Here is a 21,697-nt window from a genome sequence, read left to right as displayed (position 1 = left end):
ACCAAACCCGACAGGGAAAACGTCCGAGTAGCTTCATCAACCAAACTATAGACATAGTTACACTAGAAAGGGTTCCTTCTGAGGGAAGCAGGAAGCTGGGCGTGAGAGAGAGAGGATTGTCACATTGTTGATGCAACAACATCAGCAGCCTGCAGGACGACGGCTCCGCCCCCCCGCCGCCCCCCCACCAGACGCCGCCACGGCGGACGCATGCACACGAGGAGAAACTCCAGGGTTTACACGCCAAAGTGAGACAAGAGCTTAACGAGGGTATAACAAATTAATACAAATAAAAAAAACATGTTTGAACTGTTGCTTCAAAACATTAAAACATAGCGAGGCACCAAAGCCTCGGCTCCGGTGGATTCTGGCTCTAAAGAGCCAAACAGGTTTATGGTGCAGTACAGAGGGCTGCAAATGAGTAAAGTGCCCTGCAAAAAGTATTCACACCCCCTGGGACTTTATTTTCCTCACATTTTGTCATATTAAAACAGTTCCGTGCGTTTACTCTGACATCCCTAAATAGGTAACAGCAGCAGCCTGGTGGTGGCAGCATCATGCTGCGGGGAGAGGGGAAGACTGTTTGAGTTAAATCCAGACCAGGAGTCTGAGAGGTTTAAACATGGAGGCAGCGCTACAAGCTAACGGCTCAGATCAGTTCATGTCTGCGCTAGAACGGCCTAGTCAAAGGCCAGAGCTGTCTGTCCCAGGTAGGACAATCCCAGCGTGGCAAGAAGCCCTGACTGTGGACCGCAGATCTGGGCGGGGCTTAACGTTAAGCCCCGCCCACGTTGAGCCCCGCTGGACGCCATTTAGGGCGCCATCTGGTGGTGGAGACCATTCAGCACATTCACAAACAGCAACGCATCATCTAAGGCCAGTTTTTTTGTTTTTTTATTTGAATTGATTTTTTCAGACAGACAATTCCACCAACAAAAAAAAAAAAAAGTTAGCGACAAAATTACAAGAACATAAAAATAATAAAAAGTTTATTGTTCATTTGGGTCCAGTTCTCTCCTGACATGTACATGAGATCTCTGGTTACTTTCATAAACACGAGGTTTCTATAGATAAAACTTTAATTTAAATATTGTTTTAGAAAGAGAGAGAGATCTCTATTTAAAAAAATATCTAATTAAGGTCACGTCTGAGGTTATACTTGCAGGTTTATTAAATGGATTTTGTTTGTTTCTATTTAGGTAAAACTTCATATTTAGATATGTAAGGTGGCGTTGTTGCTCACGTCGATGAATATGCATGTGTTGATCGTGATTTTATTATAATGTTCTTGTTGGTGGAATTGTCTGTCTGAAAAAACTCATTCAAATAATAAAATAAATAAATAAACTGGCCGTAGATGATGCTTTGTTGTTTGTGAATGTGCTGAATGGTCTCCGCCACCAGATGGCGCTCTAAGTGGGGTCAAGCTGGCTGAACGTTGAGCCTTCGCCCTGATCTGCGGTCTGCAGCCAAATCTAAAGAGGTCCCGTTATCAGACATGGAGGAGGGTGCTGCGGTCGGATGAGACGCAACATTTTACATCTGCCACTTTGAAGCATGGTGGCGGCAGCATCATGCTGTGGGGACGCCCGTTTCCTCCCAGCGGGGCAGATCAGCTGCCACAGACTTAGGAATGCTTCAGACACCAGGTTCTCTAACAGCTCAGGGTACTCCAGCTGCCTGCAACAGGGGAACCTACTATAAATATCACAAAATAAAAAAATCTATTTTGGATAAAACTTGAAAATCTAATGCAGCGTAACCTGTGAAGAACAGTGACTTCCTAACTGAGCAGCTAACTGCTATTAGCAATACAAGCTAACAAAGATCCATTTATCTGCTTCTCATACAAACTACAGCAACATGCTGATGGAGGGACGCCGCAAACTGGCCCATTTACTGAGTTACAAATTGTCAGAAGTTCAAATATATTCATATTTTTTTTTTAATTCATTCACTTTATATGCCAGGCGGCCATATTGGATTTTGAGACAGTAGTTGGTAAGGAGGAGGAACGCCACAAACTCAAACTGCATCGTTCAACCAAGTTTTTTTTTTTTTTTCATAAGACAAACGAAGAAAGTAGAAGACCTGCTGTACTACGATCTTAAAATGCCTATAAAAGGTGCCGATATTTAATCTAATCACTTAGGGGTGACGTGCTATAAAAAAGGTATAAATGTCTTTGGATGGCCTAGTCAAAGCACGGAAGAAAATCCAACTAAAAGTCTGGGAAAACACCTGTTTTCAAGCATTTAGTGTTTCTTTCATGTTCTGTTTTGCGGATAAAAAGCTCATTAATGCGTGTCGTGTTTTTAACGTGACAAAATGTGAAAGGTTTGCATGCAGGCATGAATACTTTTTGCCGGGAACTGTTCTTGACCCGTAGGTTCAAACTTAATGCTCGATAAATCTGGTACTCTGAGCAACTTGTAGTGAACGATAGTTTGTTAAATCAGACCCTGTGCAATCGTACATCCAGATAATTCGTTAGCAAACCGTCAACTCAGGAGGTTACGAACAGAAACGTCTCTTAAAGAAACAAAAACATCACCCAACATGTAAAGGTTTCCAGCGACGCGGCCGCTTTAGTCCGAGTACTGCAGGTCCAAGTCCACCGTGCCGTCCGTCACCACCAGCCGCACCCGCTTGGGCTTGGTGGCCCCCATGGGGTGCGACGTGGGGATGGCTCCGTAGTGTGAGGCGCCCTGGTGTTCCCCGGCCTGGCACTGCTGCGGCATGTCCTTACCGCAGTGTTCGTCCTGACCCCGCAGCCCCCCGAACCCCCCCATGGAGGACGGGTTGGACAGCTGGGGCCCACAGGGCTCCAGGACCAGCCGCCCCTGGGTGCCCGAGGGCTCCATCAGGCAGTGGTAGGTGTAGTTGGCGGGGCCCAGGCCCGGGTAGCCGTCGGCGCCGTCCCTCAGGCCCAGGGTGAGCGAGTGGTCCCCGCTGAAGTTGAGCACGTAGGGGGGCCCCTGGTACCCGTAGGGGAAGGAGGACTGGGTCTTGGGCGCCGGCGTCCCGGGAGGCGTGCCGTGGACCAGCTGGGGGCTGCTGTGCTGGGAGATGGGGGAGAGCGAGGAGGCGTAGCTGAAGTCGTAGGCGTCCTGCTGCGGGTAGCAGGGCGGGTGCTTGTCGGCGCTCTTGTCCAGCTTCAGGCTCTTGTCCTGCGGAGACGAGTAGCAGTCGGAGCCTTTGGCCGGGAAGAAGAAGGTCCTGGGCAGCTCAGAGAAGCTCTTGTATCCCATGGTGGCGTCGCCGCCCTCCGCCTTGTCTGACGCCATCTTGCTTTTGCCAAAAGGATGCAGGGCGGAGGGACCGCCGCTTCGGCCGAACTGCAGGTTGGACCTCGGCGGGTTGCCCGAGGAACCAAGATGGCCGACGTCCTTTCCGAACCCCTGAAAGGGGTTGTTGCTTTTCTGAGACGCGTTGGTCACCATCCTCTCGAAAGCGCCTGGCTTGGCGGCGAGCCGGGACCCGCCGGCGTCCACGGCGTCCTTACACGGCGCGCTGTACAGGTTGGGGGTCTGGCCCCCCCCCTGGAACTTCATGACCCTGTGGATGACCGTGGAGGACTTCTCCTGGAAGTTGAAGGGGCTTTCCGGAGGGTTGGTGCTTTTGGCGGAGAAGAGCGGCGAGGCGAGGAACCTGTTGGACGTCTGAGACGGCGTCACTCTGCCTGCGGTCGGCTGGTTGCTTGGAAACGGCGGCGCCTTCCCGGGGACGCTCATGCGATGGAACGGGCCCTGGGCTTTGAGGCCGACGGGGGCTTTTGATTGGCCGGCGGCGGGCTTGAGGGACGGCTGGCTTAGAGCGGCCGGATTCTGAGACGAGGCGCCGCCGGAGACACGAGGCTTGGTGGCGGCAGACAAAGGCTGCTGGGCTCTCAGGTCGTCCCTGGAGAACCTCATTCCTGGGTTTTTGCTCACGACGCGATCTTTGCTGGCAGCGTCGGCGTTCGCCGCGGCCGAAAACCCAAAGGGGGGGTAGGGCCGGGGGTCTTTGGAGGCGCCGCAGTCCTCCTGCACCGAGTCGCTTTTGGAGGAGACCAAGCCGGGGAAGAACTGCAGGTCCTCGCTGGTGAAGTTGTTGCCCGGACTGGGGGGGCCCAGGTAGGGGGTCTCGGTGGTCCAGGTGTCGGCGGGGCTGTGAGAGAGGGGGCTGCTGAAGGGGTCGGTGGGGGGGTCCAGGGAGCACAGGTCCGAGGGCGAGGACGGCAGCATGTTCTGCTCGAAGCCCAGGCACTGGAAGTCCAGGATGTCGTCGCAGCAGTTGCTGAAGCTGGGCTCGGCGGACAGGATGTTGTCGGCGGCCGGGAACGGCGGCGACTGGGACGGCGTCTGGATCACGGAGCTGGAGGCGCTGGAGCACGCCGCCGCCGTGGGCTTCTCCAGCGTCTGGGACGAACACAGACCCTCAGAGAGCCTGGAGAGGCTGTTGTCGATCTGCTGGAGCGTGTGGCTCAGGCAGGTGGGGGGCGTCTCCACCGGCCCGCCCCCCCGCCGCTGCTGCTTCTCCACTTTCCCCCTCTGCTTCCTGCCTGCGCCGCTCGCCTCCGACCGCTCCGGCGTCGGCTCGGCGTCGGCTCTGCCGTGGTTTACGGGCGAGGACAGGGACAGCGGGGACAGGGACAGGGAGAACGGGGGCGGCTCTGGTCTGGGGGGGCCCGGGTTGCTGCTGAGTCTCTGGTGAGTTTGGCTGAGAAGCGCGGCGTCGCTGAACGCTCTCCTCTGCTTGCCCAGAGCGTGACTGCCGGCTTCCTGCTTGACGTTGGCCTCGGCTGCCGGGACCGGGGGGACGAGTCCCTTCTTGCTGTCCACCTCCCAGATGTCCTCCACCTTCCTGCGCAGCTTTAGGACCGGCAGAGGAAGCCCGTTCGGACCCAGCTCTGCCTCCAGCTTGTGGTGGGACGCGCTCTCAAACAGGCAGCAGCTTTTCAGGAGCCGGTCTTCCACTTTGGTCTCTGGGAGCGTCTCAGCGGCGCCGTTCAGACTCTCCACCTTCTCACACAGCTGACTCAGCAGAGGCTCCAGCTTCTCCTTCGTCTCCGCCTTTTCCAACGAACATTCGCTTTTCTCTGGTTTATTCTGACTAAGCTGGTCCGAGCGGCCGTCAAACGCTGCCACCGGCTTCCTGCCGGCGCCGTCGCTCCTGCCGCCGTCGCTCCTGCGCGTCACGCGCTGCAGCCGGCTGCGTGGCTTGTGGCTGGCCTGAACGTGAGCCTCCATCTCTTGGTTCAGGATGGACACGGAGTCCATGATGGCTTTGAAGGGGTCGCACGTCGACGCGTCCTCGTCGTCCTCCGGCTTCAGCGCCACGCTCTCGCCCTGCACGTCCCACACCTTCCCTCTCCTCCTCTTCAGGCGGATCTTGAAGTCGAAGCCTGCCTTCGTCTCCTCTGAGCTGTTCTCCTCGGGGGACGACGTGTCCATGGCGGTCTGGGTTTCCTGCTGTTGGGTCCTGGGCGCGTCCTCTGCAGGACTTTCACCCTGATCCCTGCAGGCGTCCTCCTCGTCCGGCTGCTCTGACTTGCATCGGCGGACCTTCCTCAGCAGGTGGAGTCGTGGCGACTCGTTGGGTCTGGAGCGCAGCGACCTCTTGACAGACGGCGGTTTCTGGCTCCGCCTCGGGGCCGCCTTGGGTTTTCCGTCCTTCTTGCCTTTGCTGGCGTCCTCTGGACATGCGGGCGGGTTCTGCTCCAGTGCCGGAGGCGACGGCAGCGGAGGCGCGTCCTTCTGGGCCTGATCGGAGGCGAGGCTCTGCTCGGGGTCGATCTCCACGGAGCTGCGGAACGTGCGTTTCTTCAGAGGTATGTTGGACTGCGGGTTGGCGTCCGGCGGCGGCGGCGGCGCTTTAGCGGAAACGGGCGACCTGTGAGGTAGAGAGTTGATGGAGGCGGCCGGCGGCTCGCTGCGCTTGGCGTCGGGCTCCGAGCGCTCGTCGCCCGGGTCCGTCCTGACCGAACCCGGCGGCTCTTCGGTCGGCGCTTCCTTGGCGCTTTGCGTTTTGTCCGGTTTGGGTTTCTGCGGCCGCCGTCTTTTCATGAAGCGGCCTTTGACTGAGCGGCTGCAGCCGTCCTTCACGGCGCCCTGCAGACTCGCCTCTAAGCACGAAGCGTCTTTCCTCAACACGTCCGACAGCAGAACCTTCGCCTGTTTGATGACCACGTCCTCGTGGTTATCGCTCAGACTCCTCTTGCTCTGCTCCGCCACCTTAACCTCTTTCTTCTCCAGGGTTTCTGCACACCGGCTGTTCTGCTGTCCTCTAGTCGCCGCCCTCGACGCCATTTTACATCCAGCTTTGATCGCATTCCCCGCCTTCTGAGCCGGCGTTAGCGGGGCGTCTCTTTTCTGGGCCTGCTGCTCCGTTTGCACCGTTTTTATCTCCATAACTCTGTCGGGGGGATTCTCAGAGACCTCGGCGTTGTGCTCTTCCTGAACAGCTGCTCCGTCTTTGGCCGGGTCGCCGTTGGCGGCGCCGACGTCTGACCTGGAACCCTCTTTTCTCTGCAGACCTCCAGGTTTGGGGCGGGGCCGGCCCTTTCCTCTCCTGGACACCGCACCTTTCTGGTCTTCCTGGGGTTTCTCGGCCTCACAGGGTCGTGGGACCGACAGCCTGGTGAGGTCGACGGTGACGTATTGCCTCAGCGAGATCACTGGATGGTCCACAGTCTTCTCCGCTCCACCCGCCGGACAGCTTTCCACCTGGACCGCTTTCTGCTCCGTGGCTGGACTCTGAGCCGCGGAGCTGCTGCCGGGCTCATCTCGGCTGTTTTTACCTTCAGGCGCCGCTCTCCTTGCGTTCTTGGGTTTCGTGGCGCCGCAGGTTCTGGTCCCCTGAGCGGGCGGACCGGCTGTTGTGGTGTTGGCCAGGTCGGCGCTGCTGGACTCCGTCTTTGTCGGCTGGCTTTTATGAACCGGGTCTCCGGCTCTGGAGCAGTTCTTCCTGTGTGCCGCGTTCACAGGCGTGCCGTTTAACCCGGGTGCAGCGGGTCTGCTCCTTCTACTGACCGGCATGGAGGACTCCACGGTTACGGGCTTCAGCTTCTCCTCCACGGTTACGGGCTTCAGCTTCTCCTCCACGGTTACGGGCTTCAGCTTCTCCTCCACGGTCGTCTTCCTTCGCGTCGAAGCCCTCGGCCTCACCTCCTCCAGCTGCAGCAGCAGCAGCCTCTCTTTGCTTTGGGGATCCTTGCAGTGGAGCAGGAAGTCCAGCGAGTGGCGCCGCACCCTGACGCGCAGCTCCTTCAGCGGGACCTGGGACGGTGGCGGGACGGTGTGGCTCCGCTTCGCCGCCGATCGCCTCTGCTTCTCACGCCTCCACCTCTTGGTTTCGTTTAGTTTGCGGTTCTTCAGCGCGTTTCTCCTCATCTGCTGGGTGAAGGAGTTCCTGGAGGGGATGGCTGGGAATGAAGCAAGGCAGCAATTAGGCAGCTGGACTAAAAACGGCCGTCATGAACTAATATCATTACAACTAGGCTTTTATCCAGGGTGCAATAACTTTACAACTTCTTAATTCACAGCCACATGTGTTGTTGTCCATTGTGCTTAAAGGCATACTATGCAACATTTTTCAGTTAATTAATGTGTTCCATACCGTTTTGGATGATTAAATAAGTCATTTCAGGTCAAACAAAGGTTTTCTCGGCCGCCCTGGGGGTCTGTGGGGGAAATACCGCACTTGCAATTGCAACAGAAGTCTTGCTTTACAGCGAGAACTCCATGTGTTTTTGCCCTGCCATTCACTATATGCACGCGCGAAAGCAACAACAAAGAACCGCGTGTTAACGTCAAATAAGCATGCATGCATATCGAGTTTTATTTTTATTTTTATTATTATTATTATTATAATTTTATTATTTATTTATTATTATTTTTTTTATGTTGGCTAGACGCTACCGCGGCGAGGCGGCTGCGGCTTGGCGAGGCGGTGGCGTCTAGCCAACATAAAAAAAATTAATAAACAATAATAATAATAATAATAATAATAATAAAACTGGCGAGGCGGCTGCCGCGGCCGCCTCGCCAAGATAGCGCTGCGGGAAGCTTGATGTTCATACCTTCACTGTGTTAGTCATTGTTTGTACTGCCGTTTTCTCCACTTTTCGTTGCGTTCGCCTGTCTGCTAAGCTCAAAACAACCGCGCCTGGCTTGATGGAGAAACCAGAACAGCTGAGCATCTTTACGACAGTGAACTTTTACTTTCACCCTCTGGGGGGAGCCTCGCTGGAAAATCAACCCCGGTTGCATAGTATACCTTTAAAGACTTTAACGTGTGTGCATAAGACATTACAGTCATAAATGTGACAAAACGTCTGTCATGAACCAGGAGGAGTCTTTATGAACGTTTATGACTATTAAAAAGTGTTATTCAGTAAATGATGACACTTTTAATGTCACGTTGACAATGTTAATATAAAGTTGTCAGGACAAACGCATTTAAACAATAACCACTTGATGACATTAACTAGTTTTACCTGTTCAGCTTTGCTTGCGGTAAAGGAAAAGATAAACGACTTACTAAAGCGTTTGACAGTATAACAGCATTTAATAGCATATTTAAGTTATATGGCAGAGTAATTTAATGTTAACACATACATCTAAATAACTGTTTCAAGGTTTATAATTAGACCTGCTATGACACATTTAGCAGTTTTAAGGATTCAGAGGTCTTAAACAATGTCAACTTTGCATTAAAAGTGTCATAATTTAGCGACTGAGTCATAAATGTTCATAAAGATTCCCTCAAGTTTACGACAGCGTAACGTCTTTCTGATGCACACGCCTTCAGGTGTTACCCTATCTGCCATTTAAAAGTGTTTTTATCTTATTTTACGTAATGGATTTGCACAGAACAGCCTAAAATGTTAAAAATAAAATACCAAAAATATATTACAAAAAAGAATAATAACTAAAACAGTGTTTCCCAGAGTGTAAAGCTGGTCTTTCACAGCTAAGTAAACTTTTTCCCCCGTATTCTCTGACCAACTATTCTTTAAGGTACAGATAAAGCATAATTTATCTGGCCCATAATTTCTGTGATGCAATTAATCGCATTAATTACAGTAAACATTTAAACCCTGAATCCACTAAACGCGCACACTCCGTCAAATGGAAATCACTGTTTTTAACAAGCAGGCGCTCCTAACTCTGTGGACCTTCCACTGTGGCTCTTAATAACTTTGGCTACAAATTATATTCGTATTATAGTATTTAAATGTAATGCTGGTTTTATGGAATAATTGCTTTTAATTTTCACAACAGAATGATGCTAAAAGTGCCAGTAATATTTAATTTTAAAATCAATATTTTTTCATTCTGTTGGAAACTATGATTTTTTTTACATCATTATCCACAAATATCAACATCCCGTCCATCTTCTTTTTTTAAACCTCAAAATAACAAAGGGCGTTTCTTTAACCATGACAACATGTTTCCTACAGTAGATGGGTCTTTTTTCCTTTGGCACAATCTGAGAGGTTTCACTTTGTTTTGTGTCTATATATTAATATGCATTTTATATTTAATCCTTTATATTTTATAACTGCATTGTATTTTATGATTGTGTACAGCACTTTGGTCCTGTTGGTGTATAAAGTGCTTCATAAATAAAGTTGGTATGGTAGATCTTTGTCAAAAATTATAACGTGTCTTCTTTCAAAAGGCAACATTTGTGGTTCTGAACGAGTTTAATTCAGGTGGACTGGAGGAAAAATGGCTCTTTAGACTATAAACGTTGCAGAGCCCTGTCCTAACTAAAGGCTGCCTGCATCATACCTGCAGACACGAGTCCACAGGCAGAAAGTTTGGGAAACCTGGTAGATTGGTATGAAGGAAACATCCACAGACAAGTTAATTTTTCAGCATTTCACCATAAAATACCATACATCTAAAAAACGTGTTGCCAATCGTGCGTCTTTTGAACCCGTTGGGCTCGAAATGTTATGAAAAGCAGCATAAATTTTAACAACCCACCCATAACATTTTGTGATTTGTATCAAAATAGTTGTCATCATGTAGAAGTTTTTATTTTTCTGCCACATTTTAATAAAATGACACCTTCTAGCACTCATTTTATTAGTTAATTTATTACGAAATTTGTGGAATCTGTGGAACTTGATTAATAATCTCTGGTTAATCAAGTTTCTCTATGAAGTGGTCAATGCCTCTAATGATGAGATCTGCTGATCAAAATGTTTCATGGACAGAGAAATGTTAATCACAGTCAAATATGTCTGCTGGGGATAATATATGTTCATTATTTAATATAAATACAGAAACAAAGTGGAGGAATAAAAATGATTTAGATGGTTTTTCCCATCATGTTGCATTTATTGTCTTTATTATAGCTACTCCAACACTTAATTAGTGTTTTAATTTATTGTTGATTAGTCTATGAGGGTTAGCGATGATCAGAGTGAGCTCACAGGTTTGCCTTTATGAGAGTTTAAAAGCAAGTCAGTGAAAAACCAAACAGATAGTAAAGACGTCTCTGGGCTGCCGGGGACTAATTTTAGTCACTGAGCCGCAAAAAATGGGATATTATGAGAGAAATATTTGTTCACGTTAAGTTTCCAGAACTTTGCCCTCTGGTTGCATTGGATCCTGGCATGAAATGTGTTGTTAGCTGCTGAGGTGAAGATCAGAGTCCACGAGGAAAACGAACTCCCCGCTGATCTGAGCACAGCTGCAGGGACCTCAGAGGAAAACAGGATGGAGCACAGAGGGAAGGAAGAAAGGATGGAGCAGAGGGAAGGAAGGAAGGAGGGAGCACAGAGGGAAGGAAGGAAGGATGGAGCACAGAGGGAAGGAAGAAAGGATGGAGCACAGAGGGAAGGAAGAAAGGATGGAGCACAGAGGGAAGGAAGAAAGGAGGGAGCCCAGAGGGAAGGAAGAAAGGAGGGAGCACAGAGGGAAGGAAGGAAGGATGGAGCCCAGAGGGAAGGAAGGAAGGATGGAGCCCAGAGGGAAGGAAGAAAGGAGGGAGCACAGAGGGAAGGAAGGAAGGATGGAGCACAGAGGGAAGGAAGAAAGGATGGAGCACAGAGGGAAGGAAGAAAGGAAGGAGCACAGAGGGAAGGAAGAAAGGATGGAGCACAGAGGGAAGGAAGGAAGGATGGAGCACAGAGGGAAGGAAGAAAGGAGGGAGCACAGAGGGAAGGAAGGAAGGATGGAGCACAGAGGGAAGGAAGAAAGGATGGAGCACAGAGGGAAGGAAGAAAGGAAGGAGCACAGAGGGAAGGAAGAAAGGATGGAGCACAGAGGGAAGGAAGGAAGGATGGAGCACAGAGGGAAGGAAGAAAGGATGGAGCACAGAGGGAAGGAAGGAAGGATGGAGCACAGAGGGAAGGAAGAAAGGATGGAGCACAGAGGGAAGGAAGAAAGGAGGGAGCACAGAGGGAAGGAAGGAAGGAGGGAGCACAGAGGGAAGGAAGAAAGGATGGAGCAGAGGGAAGGAATGAAGGAGGGAGGACAGAGGGAAGGAAGAAAGGATGGAGCACAGAGGGAAGGAAGAAAGGATGGAGCACAGAGGGAAGGAAGAAAGGATGAAGCAGAGGGAAGGAAGGAAGGATGGAGCACAGAGGGAAGGAAGAAAGGATGAAGCAGAGGGAAGGAAGGAAGGATGGAGCACAGAGGGAAGGAAGAAAGGATGGAGCACAGAGGGAAGGAAGAAAGGATGGAGCACAGAGGGAAGGAAGAAAGGATGAAGCAGAGGGAAGGAAGAAAGGGTGGAGCACAGAGGGAAGGAAGAAAGGATGGAGCACAGAGGGAAGGAAGAAAGGATGAAGCAGAGGGAAGGAAGAAAGGATGGAGCACAGAGGGAAGGAAGAAAGGATGGAGCACAGAGGGAAGGAAGAAAGGAGGGAGCACAGAGGGAAGGAAGAAAGGATGAAGCAGAGGGAAGGAAGAAAGGATGGAGCACAGAGGGAAGGAAGAAAGGAGGGAGCAGAGAGGGAAGGAAGAAAGGATGGAGCACAGAGGGAAGGAAGAAAGGATGGAGCACAGAGGGAAGGAAGAAAGGATGAAGCAGAGGGCAGAGGGAAGGAAGAAAGGATGGAGCACAGAGGGAAGGAAGGAAGGATGGAGCACAGAGGGAAGGAAGAAAGGATGGAGCACAGAGGGAAGGAAGAAAGGATGGAGCACAGAGGGAAGGAAGAAAGGATGGAGCACAGAGGGAAGGAAGGAAGGATGGAGCACAGAGGGAAGGAAGAAAGGATGGAGCACAGAGGGAAGGAAGAAAGGATGGAGCACAGAGGGAAGGAAGAAAGGATGAAGCACAGAGGGAAGGAAGAAAGGATGAAGCACAGAGGGAAGGAAGAAAGGATGGAGCAGAGGGAAGGAAGAAAGGAGGGAGGACAGAGGGAAGGAAGAAAGGATGGAGCACAGAGGGAAGGAAGAAAGGATGGAGCAGAGGGAAGGAATGAAGGAGGGAGGACAGAGGGAAGGAAGAAAGGATGGAGCACAGAGGGAAGGAAGGAAGGATGGAGCACAGAGGGAAGGAAGGAAGGATGGAGCACAGAGGGAAGGAAGGAAGGAGGGAGCACAGAGGGAAGGAAGGAAGGAGGGAGCACAGAGGGAAGGAAGAAAGGAGGGAGCACAGAGGGAAGGAAGAAAGGATGGAGCACAGAGGGAAGGAAGAAAGGAGGGAGCACAGAGGGAAGGAAGAAAGGATGGAGCACAGAGGGAAGGAAGAAAGGATGGAGCACAGAGGGAAGGAAGAAAGGATGGAGCACAGAGGGAAGGAATGAAGGAGGGAGGACAGAGGGAAGGAAGAAAGGATGGAGCACAGAGGGAAGGAAGAAAGGATGGAGCACAGAGGGAAGGAAGGAAGGATGGAGCACAGAGGGAAGGAAGAAAGGATGGAGCACAGAGGGAAGGAAGAAAGGATGGAGCACAGAGGGAAGGAAGGAAGGATGGAGCACAGAGGGAAGGAAGAAAGGATGGAGCAGAGGGAAGGAAGAAAGGATGAAGCACAGAGGGAAGGAAGAAAGGATGGAGCACAGAGGGAAGGAAGAAAGGATGGAGCAGAGGGAAGGAAGAAAGGATGGAGCACAGAGGGAAGGAAGAAAGGATGGAGCAGAGGGAAGGAAGAAAGGAGGGAGGACAGAGGGAAGGAAGAAAGGATGGAGCACAGAGGGAAGGAAGAAAGGATGGAGCAGAGGGAAGGAAGAAAGGATGGAGCAGAGGGAAGGAATGAAGGAGGGAGGACAGAGGGAAGGAAGAAAGGATGGAGCACAGAGGGAAGGAAGGAAGGATGGAGCACAGAGGGAAGGAAGGAAGGATGGAGCACAGAGGGAAGGAAGAAAGGATGGAGCACAGAGGGAAGGAAGGAAGGATGGAGCACAGAGGGAAGGAAGAAAGGATGGAGCACAGAGGGAAGGAAGAAAGGAGGGATGAGGATGGATGGATGAAGGACAGGAGGCAGGCCAGACGAAGGAACGCAGGAAAAAAAAGGAGGATAGACTGCAAAAAGGGAACTAAAACTAATTTAAAAATTCTTGAAATTAGTGTATTTTTCCTTGATTTGAGGAGCTAAATAAAACTATCTGCTGATGGAATGAGTATTCTACCCCTAAAATAATATAATTAGATATCCTGCACTTGAAATAAGATGATGGAGATGAATTGTTTCTATTTCAAGTGCAAAAATCTTATTCCATTGGCAAATAGTCTTATTTAGCTGCTCTAATCAAAGACAAATACACTGATTTCAAGAAAATATTTACTTACTTTCAGTTCCCTTTGTGTAGTGTAGATAACTGATTATGGGCAAGTTTGGTGAAGGAAAGAAATAAGTATGAAGGGAGAGTGGAAGAAAGGAGGGAGGAAAGGAGGGAAGGAAGTTAGGATACATGAAGCAATGGAGGAGGGATAAATGAAGGAGGGAAGGAAGAAAGGGTGGAGGAATAAATGATAAGGAAGGAGAGAGGAAGGATGAATGAATGCTAGAGGAATGGAGAAAGGTAGGGTGGAGTAAGGAAGGACAGAGGAAAGAACACAGAAAGGAAGGAAGGAAGAAGGAAGGATGGAGTTTTTCTATCCTCCAGCGAATAATAAAAGTGAAACAAACTTAAGCTTCTGATTAACCGTCAGCGTTGAGTGAATGATGGTGAATAAGCTCAAAGCGTCTCCGCCTCCAGACGCCTCTCACCTCAAAGCTGCTTTAAAAAACGACGGTTCACCATAAAGACGCTTTGCACGGAGAAAAGTAACAAAAAAACTAGATTTTAGCACCTGAAGCGGCTCTTTTAGTTCCTCCTGACAGGCCGGTTAACGTTTTGTAATATTAAACTAAACGGAGGAGCTGGGACGGTAAAATCTGGAAGGATTTTTAGATTATTAGATGTAAAACTCTTAAGGCAGCCTGGATCTGATGGATAATGAACCTGTGGTCACCTGAGAAGATGGCAGCGTGGATGCCGGGCGCGGCGGGCCTGGCAGCCAGGTGGCCTTTCTCCCTGTGATGACGAAGGTAGCGCTCCCTCAGGCGGTACTTCTGGCCCACCGCCTCCTTTGTCTCCTCGCACTCAGGCAGCTTCCCTCTGTGCCTGAAGTGGCCCTCTCCATTCCTAAACAGGCGCAGCAACACAGGCCCTCATGAAGGAAACGCGAGCCGGCTGACAGACAATGGCGGGCGGCTTAGCGGACGCACCTCTCGCAGGTGCAGCATTCACACATTTCGTTGCCTTCGCCGAAGAAGCTGGCGCCGTAGTAACACGTGATCTCCTCCCCAGGCGAGATGGGCCGGATCACCTCCACACACGCCATGTTTTTCTCACCGGGGAGAAACTTGGCAGGTGCAGAAGAGGAGAGATTAGACAAAGGTTGGAGGGCCCCAGAGGCCCCAGAGGGCCCCAGGGGGCCCCAGAGGGCCCGACGGCAGCAGAGGTGTCAGAAAACAGACAAACGGCACAAATCTGGGACTGAAGGGAGCAGCTCAGCGTTTGTTACCTTGCAGTTGGGTTTGCAGTCTTCAGTCCAGGACAGAGACGACGAGAGAGAGAGATGAAACAGAGTTTAGATTAGAAATGGAACAAAAACAAACCACAGAGCCGTTCTAAGGACAAACAGACACAGATCTCAGAGTTAATCAGAAGAGCCGGCGGTTAACGAGGTAACGAGGTAACGAGGTCCGGCGGGCCGAGCTGACGACGCATCGATTCTGGAGGCTGCAGACGGCAGGAGGTCGCGGTGGTGGGCCTTATGTGGAGCGTTTAAAAAGGTCAGAGCAACGATCCGTTTCCAACAACATGACAGCGCACAGCCACTTTAAGGCCACACATCTGCCTCAGGATGCGTTCAGGGTCACGTTCACACTGTGGGATCTTTGGCTACCTGCAGGCTCCAACCGACCAGGGGCGGAGAATTTCTGGAGAAACGGTTAGCAACGCTCCGATTAACTGGCCTGTTAATTAAACATCTGTTTAATTAACAGGCCGGTTAATTAACCGTTTATTAGACGCAGTAAACTGGACGCAGCCCCCGCCTGTTCTTGGTCAGGTGGGTCGGGTCTGACGCATAAGGGAGGAAAATCTTGCAGTCATGGGCCAGAGGACGATTCCTCCGCCTGGAAGTGTCTGTGGCCGTCAGATGGATAGGGAGCGCGGCGTTTGTAGTAACCGTGGGAAAAACAAGCCATCGTGACGAGAAATTAACAACGTCTGATGATAAAAGCTGCTCTGCTCGGCTGCTAGAAGCCGTCCTCCTCACTCCATCAGCTCAGCAGGAAACCTGCACTGATCAGCTAAAAGGTTTTAGTCCAGTCAATATTAGTGTTAAGTTTGATTTTTAGCCTCCAACAGATTTAAGGTCCAACAGACAAAACTGTTGTCACAATAAATTCCACAAAATGCCAAAATAAGACTTTTAAGTCTCAACTGGCCATTTTTAAAGCTAGTTAGCGAGCTACGAGGCTGCAGGCTCTACTGGAGCACCGAACCCGACTAACCAACTAAAATCAGCTCATTGAGTGTCAGAACGACGTATTTTCTCTTTAGTCTGTGTGTCAGATTTAAAATGTGACTTTAGGCGACAATTTTTACACCCAATAATCAGTTTTATTTTCTCAAGCAGCAGCAGGATTAATTGTGGCTTCATTTTGTTTCAATTAAAGCGCCGTAAAACCTTCAAGCGTCTGAACTTTCTGCACCAGAGCTGATCAGAAGACGTCAAAACAGAGAACAAAAAAAAAACCTCTCATAGCATCAGAAGGCACGCAGAAACGACAGTTTCCTCCATGTGGAAACAGAAGCAAATGTAATAAAGCATCAGAATATAAATTTCCAGTAGCTGCGGGGCGCTGCAGACGGTGCGGCGGTGAAGCCCGGCTCACCGTGGTTGATGAAGGCTGCGGGTCCGAGCCACAGCTGAGCGCAGCGTTTGCGTGTGGAGTACATGACGCTGAAGTCGTTGACCCCCGCCCGCAGCACGGCGCTGTCAGCGGGGCTCAGCTCTGCGATGCAGCCCAGGAGGACCTCCACGCGCTCGCCAACAAACCTGCAGAGCACACAGAGCTGCGGTGAGACGCGGCGCGGCGGCTGCGGCAGCGGCTAGCAGGAAGACTCCTCACCAGTGCCTGGTGGCCGTTATCTTGGCTCCGTTGGTCTCTGACGAGTATCTGTCACACGACTCGATCTTGATCCCACTGTCCAGCAGGAAGGCACTGAGGTAGCGGTAGACCTGCAGACACAGAAGACCACAGATGACCAGTTAGTGCATTAAAACCAGCAGATATGGAGAAAGCTGCATGAGGAACTCTGTATAAATGAATCAGCTTCTAAACACGCGATGCCTTCATGTTCTCTGTTACATCACAGCTGTATTCATGCTCAGCGTCTAAGCAGCCGCTGCAGAGTCCTGCTAAGGCCCTGAACATCTGATCCACGCAGGCAGACGCACGTCTTCTCACCACGCCCCGACACACATTAGATGATTATCTTGTGGCTAAATTGCCTTTAGGCGAGAGCGTGGCCTCTTCACCAGTTTACCCACATCTTATCAGTTTCTATTTCCAGTTTATACCGATGTAGCCAAACCCAGTGAGCCTGGCTTTGTATCAAAGTCCGTCCATCGTTTCTGCAGATAAACTTCATGTCACACCTCGTCTCTAGACGCTTTGATTGAACAGCCAACCTGCTGCTGGGGCCGTTTTTAGGCCCGTTATTGTGAGCGGGTCGCCATGACGGCCGCACTCCTCGCCTCGCCTGCTACAGAGAAACCACACGCAGCCCATGACAGCAGAGACAGACCGGCGCTTCACTGCGAGATGTGTTTGTGGCTCTGACCGTGTGAACAAAGCCCCACATGTGAGAGGAAAACACGCTGAATATAGACGGGTGGGTGCGTGAGCGAACGCCATTAACGTCTGCATGGAGATCCGCTTACACACAGAGACAACGCTGCACACATGTCCACATTTATCAAGACTGCAAATGGGATTTTATTCCAGCAGATTAGAGTTCCTGATGTTCTCCTAAAACGCGTTTACAGGCCGCGGGTTCATGGAATCGAGAAACAACACAACGCTGGAGATAATTGGGATTCATCAGTGTTATAAATCCATTATTTTTACTCCTGCATCCTTTGCACCACTGCATTACTGTCTCAATGCGTCCGCTTGTTTATAGTGTTTGGTTTTTTACTGCGTAATTCTCTAAGTAAGCGGGTGGTTAAACAATCCAGTCAGGTTCCTGGCAAACTAAACTGATTCTGATATCTCCAATATTTAGAGCTAACTGAACAAATCTGGACCTCACACTGAATCATTGCATTTAATTTGTCTGCAGAATGTGGAAAACATGCAGTTTTAGTGTCTTGGTGGTTTGTCATGTAAACCACAGATCCAGGTTCACCCCCTGATAAAATCAGCTGTGAAACAGCCATTTAATAAAAATAAAACACTTATCTGTAGGGTTTCCCATTAGTGACTCATAAACCCAAAGCATCAGTGAGTTTATGAGGCAAAACAAATATAAAATATATCATTTAAATTTAAATGATAAGCCTGATTTTAGACCGTTTTCATGAAGATAACAGACTCAGAGGAGAGAAATCCTCCTCCTGTTCCCTGTGTGTCAGATTTCGTAGATGTGCAGCAGGACGGCGGTGCCTACATGTTGTCTCAGCAGCTCCTGCCGGTGGCTCCCCAGAGCGTTGAAGTAATCCCCGGCCAGCTCGCCCACAGTCAGAGCCTCGAACGTGGCGTTGAAGTCGTGCGTTCGCTGGAAGCGCAGCAGCTTCTCTTTGAGCACGCCCCAGCGTCTGATCTCTGGAGCCGGACTGAAAGGCAGACAAATCACAACCAGTGAACACAAACAGAAACGGCTGCAATGGTTTAGATCCTTAACGTTTGCTACAAATCACGGGAAAATGTAAATGAACCCCTGGTGACGGTGTGAAAGAAACAGCCAGATGTCACGATTAAAGCTCAGCGGGCAAAAAGCTCCAGGCGGCGATATTTCACCTATCAAACAACTATTTTACAAATGTAGCTGGATTCTGGTCTTTTTAACCATCATGTGAAAGGAGGCACCACCAACTCTTTCTCCGCCTCTTCCAGCGGCGGTCTGGTTTGTCGCTTTAACTTGGAACCAGCTTAATAATCATCTTTATTGTCACTGCAACCTACGTACCACTGACATGTGTCCTCTACATTTAACCCTCCCTTAAGGAGCAGGGGGCCGTCACTGTGAGGCGCCAGAGAGCATTGTGGGGGGCTTGCTCAGGGAGCCAGGGGCAGTCTGTGGGAGAGGAACCAGCAACCCTGCAGCCTCTCCAGGACACCAGCGGCCATCTTTCTAACCGACTGTCCACCACGACCAACACTTGTGTTACATTAGATCCTAACAGGCAGTCTGTGATGGTTAGAGTCAATATGTGAGGAGGAGGAACTGATCACATGCAGAAGTTATGCAACTATTACAGATAAAATGAGTCAAAGTCTGGTTCCCTCTGAAATAAGCTGACAATCTGCGCAGGTATACAGCTATTACTATTATTATTATAGCATATTAATACTACGTTTGTAACATTTGTGCCATAGAAAACAGAATAATGCAACAGGCACAATCTCATAATATTGTTGCATGTTTTAACAACGCAGTAATATTACCGACAACCGCGATCAGACAGCTAAATAAAAATGCTACACAGCAGCCAGTTTAAACTTTCTGGCTCCATAAAGGACTTTTAGAAGCAGGGAGGCACGATATATCGACATTAACATCTGTATCGGCCAATATTAGTCATTCTTTAATATATTCGTATCGGTCCGATGTGTAGAACCAAAGTTTATTTCCATCTAGGGATTTTGGCCCGTGACAGTGATGCATTAAAGCCAGGATTGTTTTTTGTTTTAATGAAGCAGAGATGCAACATCAGTAGTGTGTGGAAAGAAGAAATATGAAAAGCAGCGTCTAAGTCTAGACTATAACACACATTAGAAATATCTGTTGCCCTAGTTTTCAGTCGGTGCAAAAACAAAATCATCCCAGAAACGTTTATATATATATATATATATATATATATATATATATATATATATATATATATATATATATATATATATATATATATATATATATATATATACACACACATAATACATACACACATCGGTTAACGGACGTAAAAGCAATATTAATATTGGCCCAAACTTTCATGACGGTGCATCCCTAATTACAAGTTAATTAACTTGAATTTATTCTTGCTAGAAGGCAGAATATTCATCACAGTTGATGTTTAAGTGAAATATCAAGAGCATATTGTTTACTTATATTTAAGTGATTTTGGTTCACAACTTTTAACAGACATAAAGCCACATAAATTACACCAGGGGTCCCCAAACTCTTCAACCTGCAACCCCCATAATTACAGCGCAGGAGACTGGGGGGGTCCCCATTTTGACAAGTGGGACTTTTTTATGATAGTAATGTTGAAAATTCTAAGAATAAACTCACATTTTTGTAAGAACTCGACAGTCACACTATTAAGGACATACTAAATCTCACGTGACCCCCCCCCACACACACACAAACAAACACACACACTTTGGGAAGCCCTGCATTCCTCCATGATTCCAGGTGTAGCTCCACTCATTATTAAAGCAACACACACATGATGTGGGTGTCATGTGAACCCCCCCCATGCAGGTTTTAAGCGTGCAGAGCAAAGCAGAGGCGGCTCGGATTACCTGATGTTCATCTTATGGGTGCTGAAGCCCAGCAGAGGGTCCAGCACCAAGCTGGTGGCCAGGTCATCCGTCTCACACAACTCCTTCACACTCATTCTAGTGCAGCCGTCCATCGCCTCCCACCATCAGCATGCTGCAATCACACGACTCGCAGTAAGACAACAACAAGAGAACAAACACAGCCAGGATGGTTCTCCCGGCGCGTCTCTGCACGGAACACCACGCTGCGTGGATCATGCGCCAAAACGCGGCGGCACACCGAGCCTCACGTCCGCCTTGCTTGACGTGAACGTTCGCTGCGCGCAGCAGCGGCATAAAAAACAAGGTCACCAGCGTCCGGTTGGTGTCCGCGGCGGCTCCGCGGAGCTCGCCGTGTTCTGGCCGGAGGAGGGAGGAGGCTGTGCGCTCGGCGGCCTGCGAGCTAACGGCACATCACCGCATCACACAGCCGACAAACACCCCCCGTAACGTGGCTCCACGTTTAAAACGGCCTCCCCCGCTTAGAGACGCGGAGTCACATACACACCTGGGAGCCTTTTTTTCCTGCTGAGGTCAGCGAAAGTAGCGTCGGGCAGGCAAGTAACGGCCTGGGAGAGAAAGTTAGCCTAGCAACATAAAGTGGCTAGCTTTCCGCCGATCAGCTGCAAACGAAAATGGAGTCCGCTCGCCGCTCCGCGTACTAGCTGGCCGCGCGGCGATAGTGGAATAAATCCCGGCGTGAATTCCCAAAAGTACACGCGCCACACATGCCAGTGTGACGGGACGGCTTGTTTTAAAACGCGTTGCAAATTAGCTTTTGAAAAGATCGCCTAAAAGTTGATGAGAAACCTCCAGCGCAACCGAACTACTGATGGCCACGCCCACAGGCTTTCCCTATTGGCTGAGGTCCACAGGGTTCATGCAGGGGAGAACGTTTCGGGCCTTCTCATTGGTCGAATCGTCAGCAGGCGTTCCCGCCCATGCTCGGCGGTAGTGGGACCGCTTCTGGAACGAGCGAGATGTAGTGACGGGAATTCCGTATGTTTACTGAGATACAACTCATCTGGCTTCGTTCTTTGCAAAGAACCGAATCATCCGGCTCCCTTTGCGCTTCTTTCTTTTTGCTGTTTTACTATCCCCCATGTTTCTACTGCAGGAATCAAATTGTAGAATGTTCCCTCGAAAACAATGAATACTACTAGTTTAGGACTGGAGCATTGTTATGTTCTGTTGACTTTAAATTATAAAACACGAGTTTGAAATTGTGTCTGCAAACAAAACATTCAAATCCAGCCGCTCGTAGTGTTTGTTTTTTTCAGTGTTTATGTCCAAACACATCCATAACATCAGTCAACCTTAGTCGGGATGGAACTGATTCAAATGTCAGAGTGAAAACACAAACTAAAGCCGGTTTTTAAAAGGGATTTGAGTTTATATCGTTTCAGTCTCATACAGTTTTGCTCTTTTTTCCTGACTTGAACACCTTTCCTCTGATTCTCTTTCCCCCAAACACACACACAGCAGT

General features: G+C 49.7%; 1 protein-coding gene across 2 annotated transcripts; it reads right to left on the bottom strand.

Annotated features, from left to right (window-relative positions):
• Positions 1-1,948: 1,948 nt before the first annotated feature.
• Positions 1,949-21,068, bottom strand: LOC118556079. 2 transcript variants are annotated; one of them, XM_036148132.1, is made up of 9 exons: positions 20,720-21,068; positions 20,194-20,326; positions 18,116-18,281; positions 16,573-16,682; positions 16,336-16,499; positions 14,955-14,974; positions 14,656-14,792; positions 14,400-14,572; positions 1,949-7,405 (listed from the first exon to the last, which is right to left on the bottom strand). In XM_036148132.1, exons 2-9 carry the CDS (start codon positions 20,304-20,306, stop codon positions 2,589-2,591), a joined length of 5,700 nt encoding a protein of 1,899 aa, XP_036004025.1. In that variant the 5' UTR covers positions 20,307-20,326; positions 20,720-21,068; the 3' UTR covers positions 1,949-2,588. The 2 variants fall into 2 exon arrangements, with proteins under 2 accessions (XP_036004025.1, XP_036004026.1); XM_036148133.1 differs by lacking the exon at positions 20,720-21,068 and having other exon boundaries at positions 20,194-20,713.
• Positions 21,069-21,697: the final 629 nt, after the last annotated feature.

Source organism: Fundulus heteroclitus, chromosome 16 (assembly GCF_011125445.2).
Source record: "Fundulus heteroclitus isolate FHET01 chromosome 16, MU-UCD_Fhet_4.1, whole genome shotgun sequence".
In the NCBI taxonomy this organism is placed as follows: Eukaryota; Metazoa; Chordata; class Actinopteri; order Cyprinodontiformes; family Fundulidae; genus Fundulus; species Fundulus heteroclitus.
Note: the sequence above shows the minus strand (reverse complement) of the source record. Positions and strands in the feature narration are given on the sequence as shown.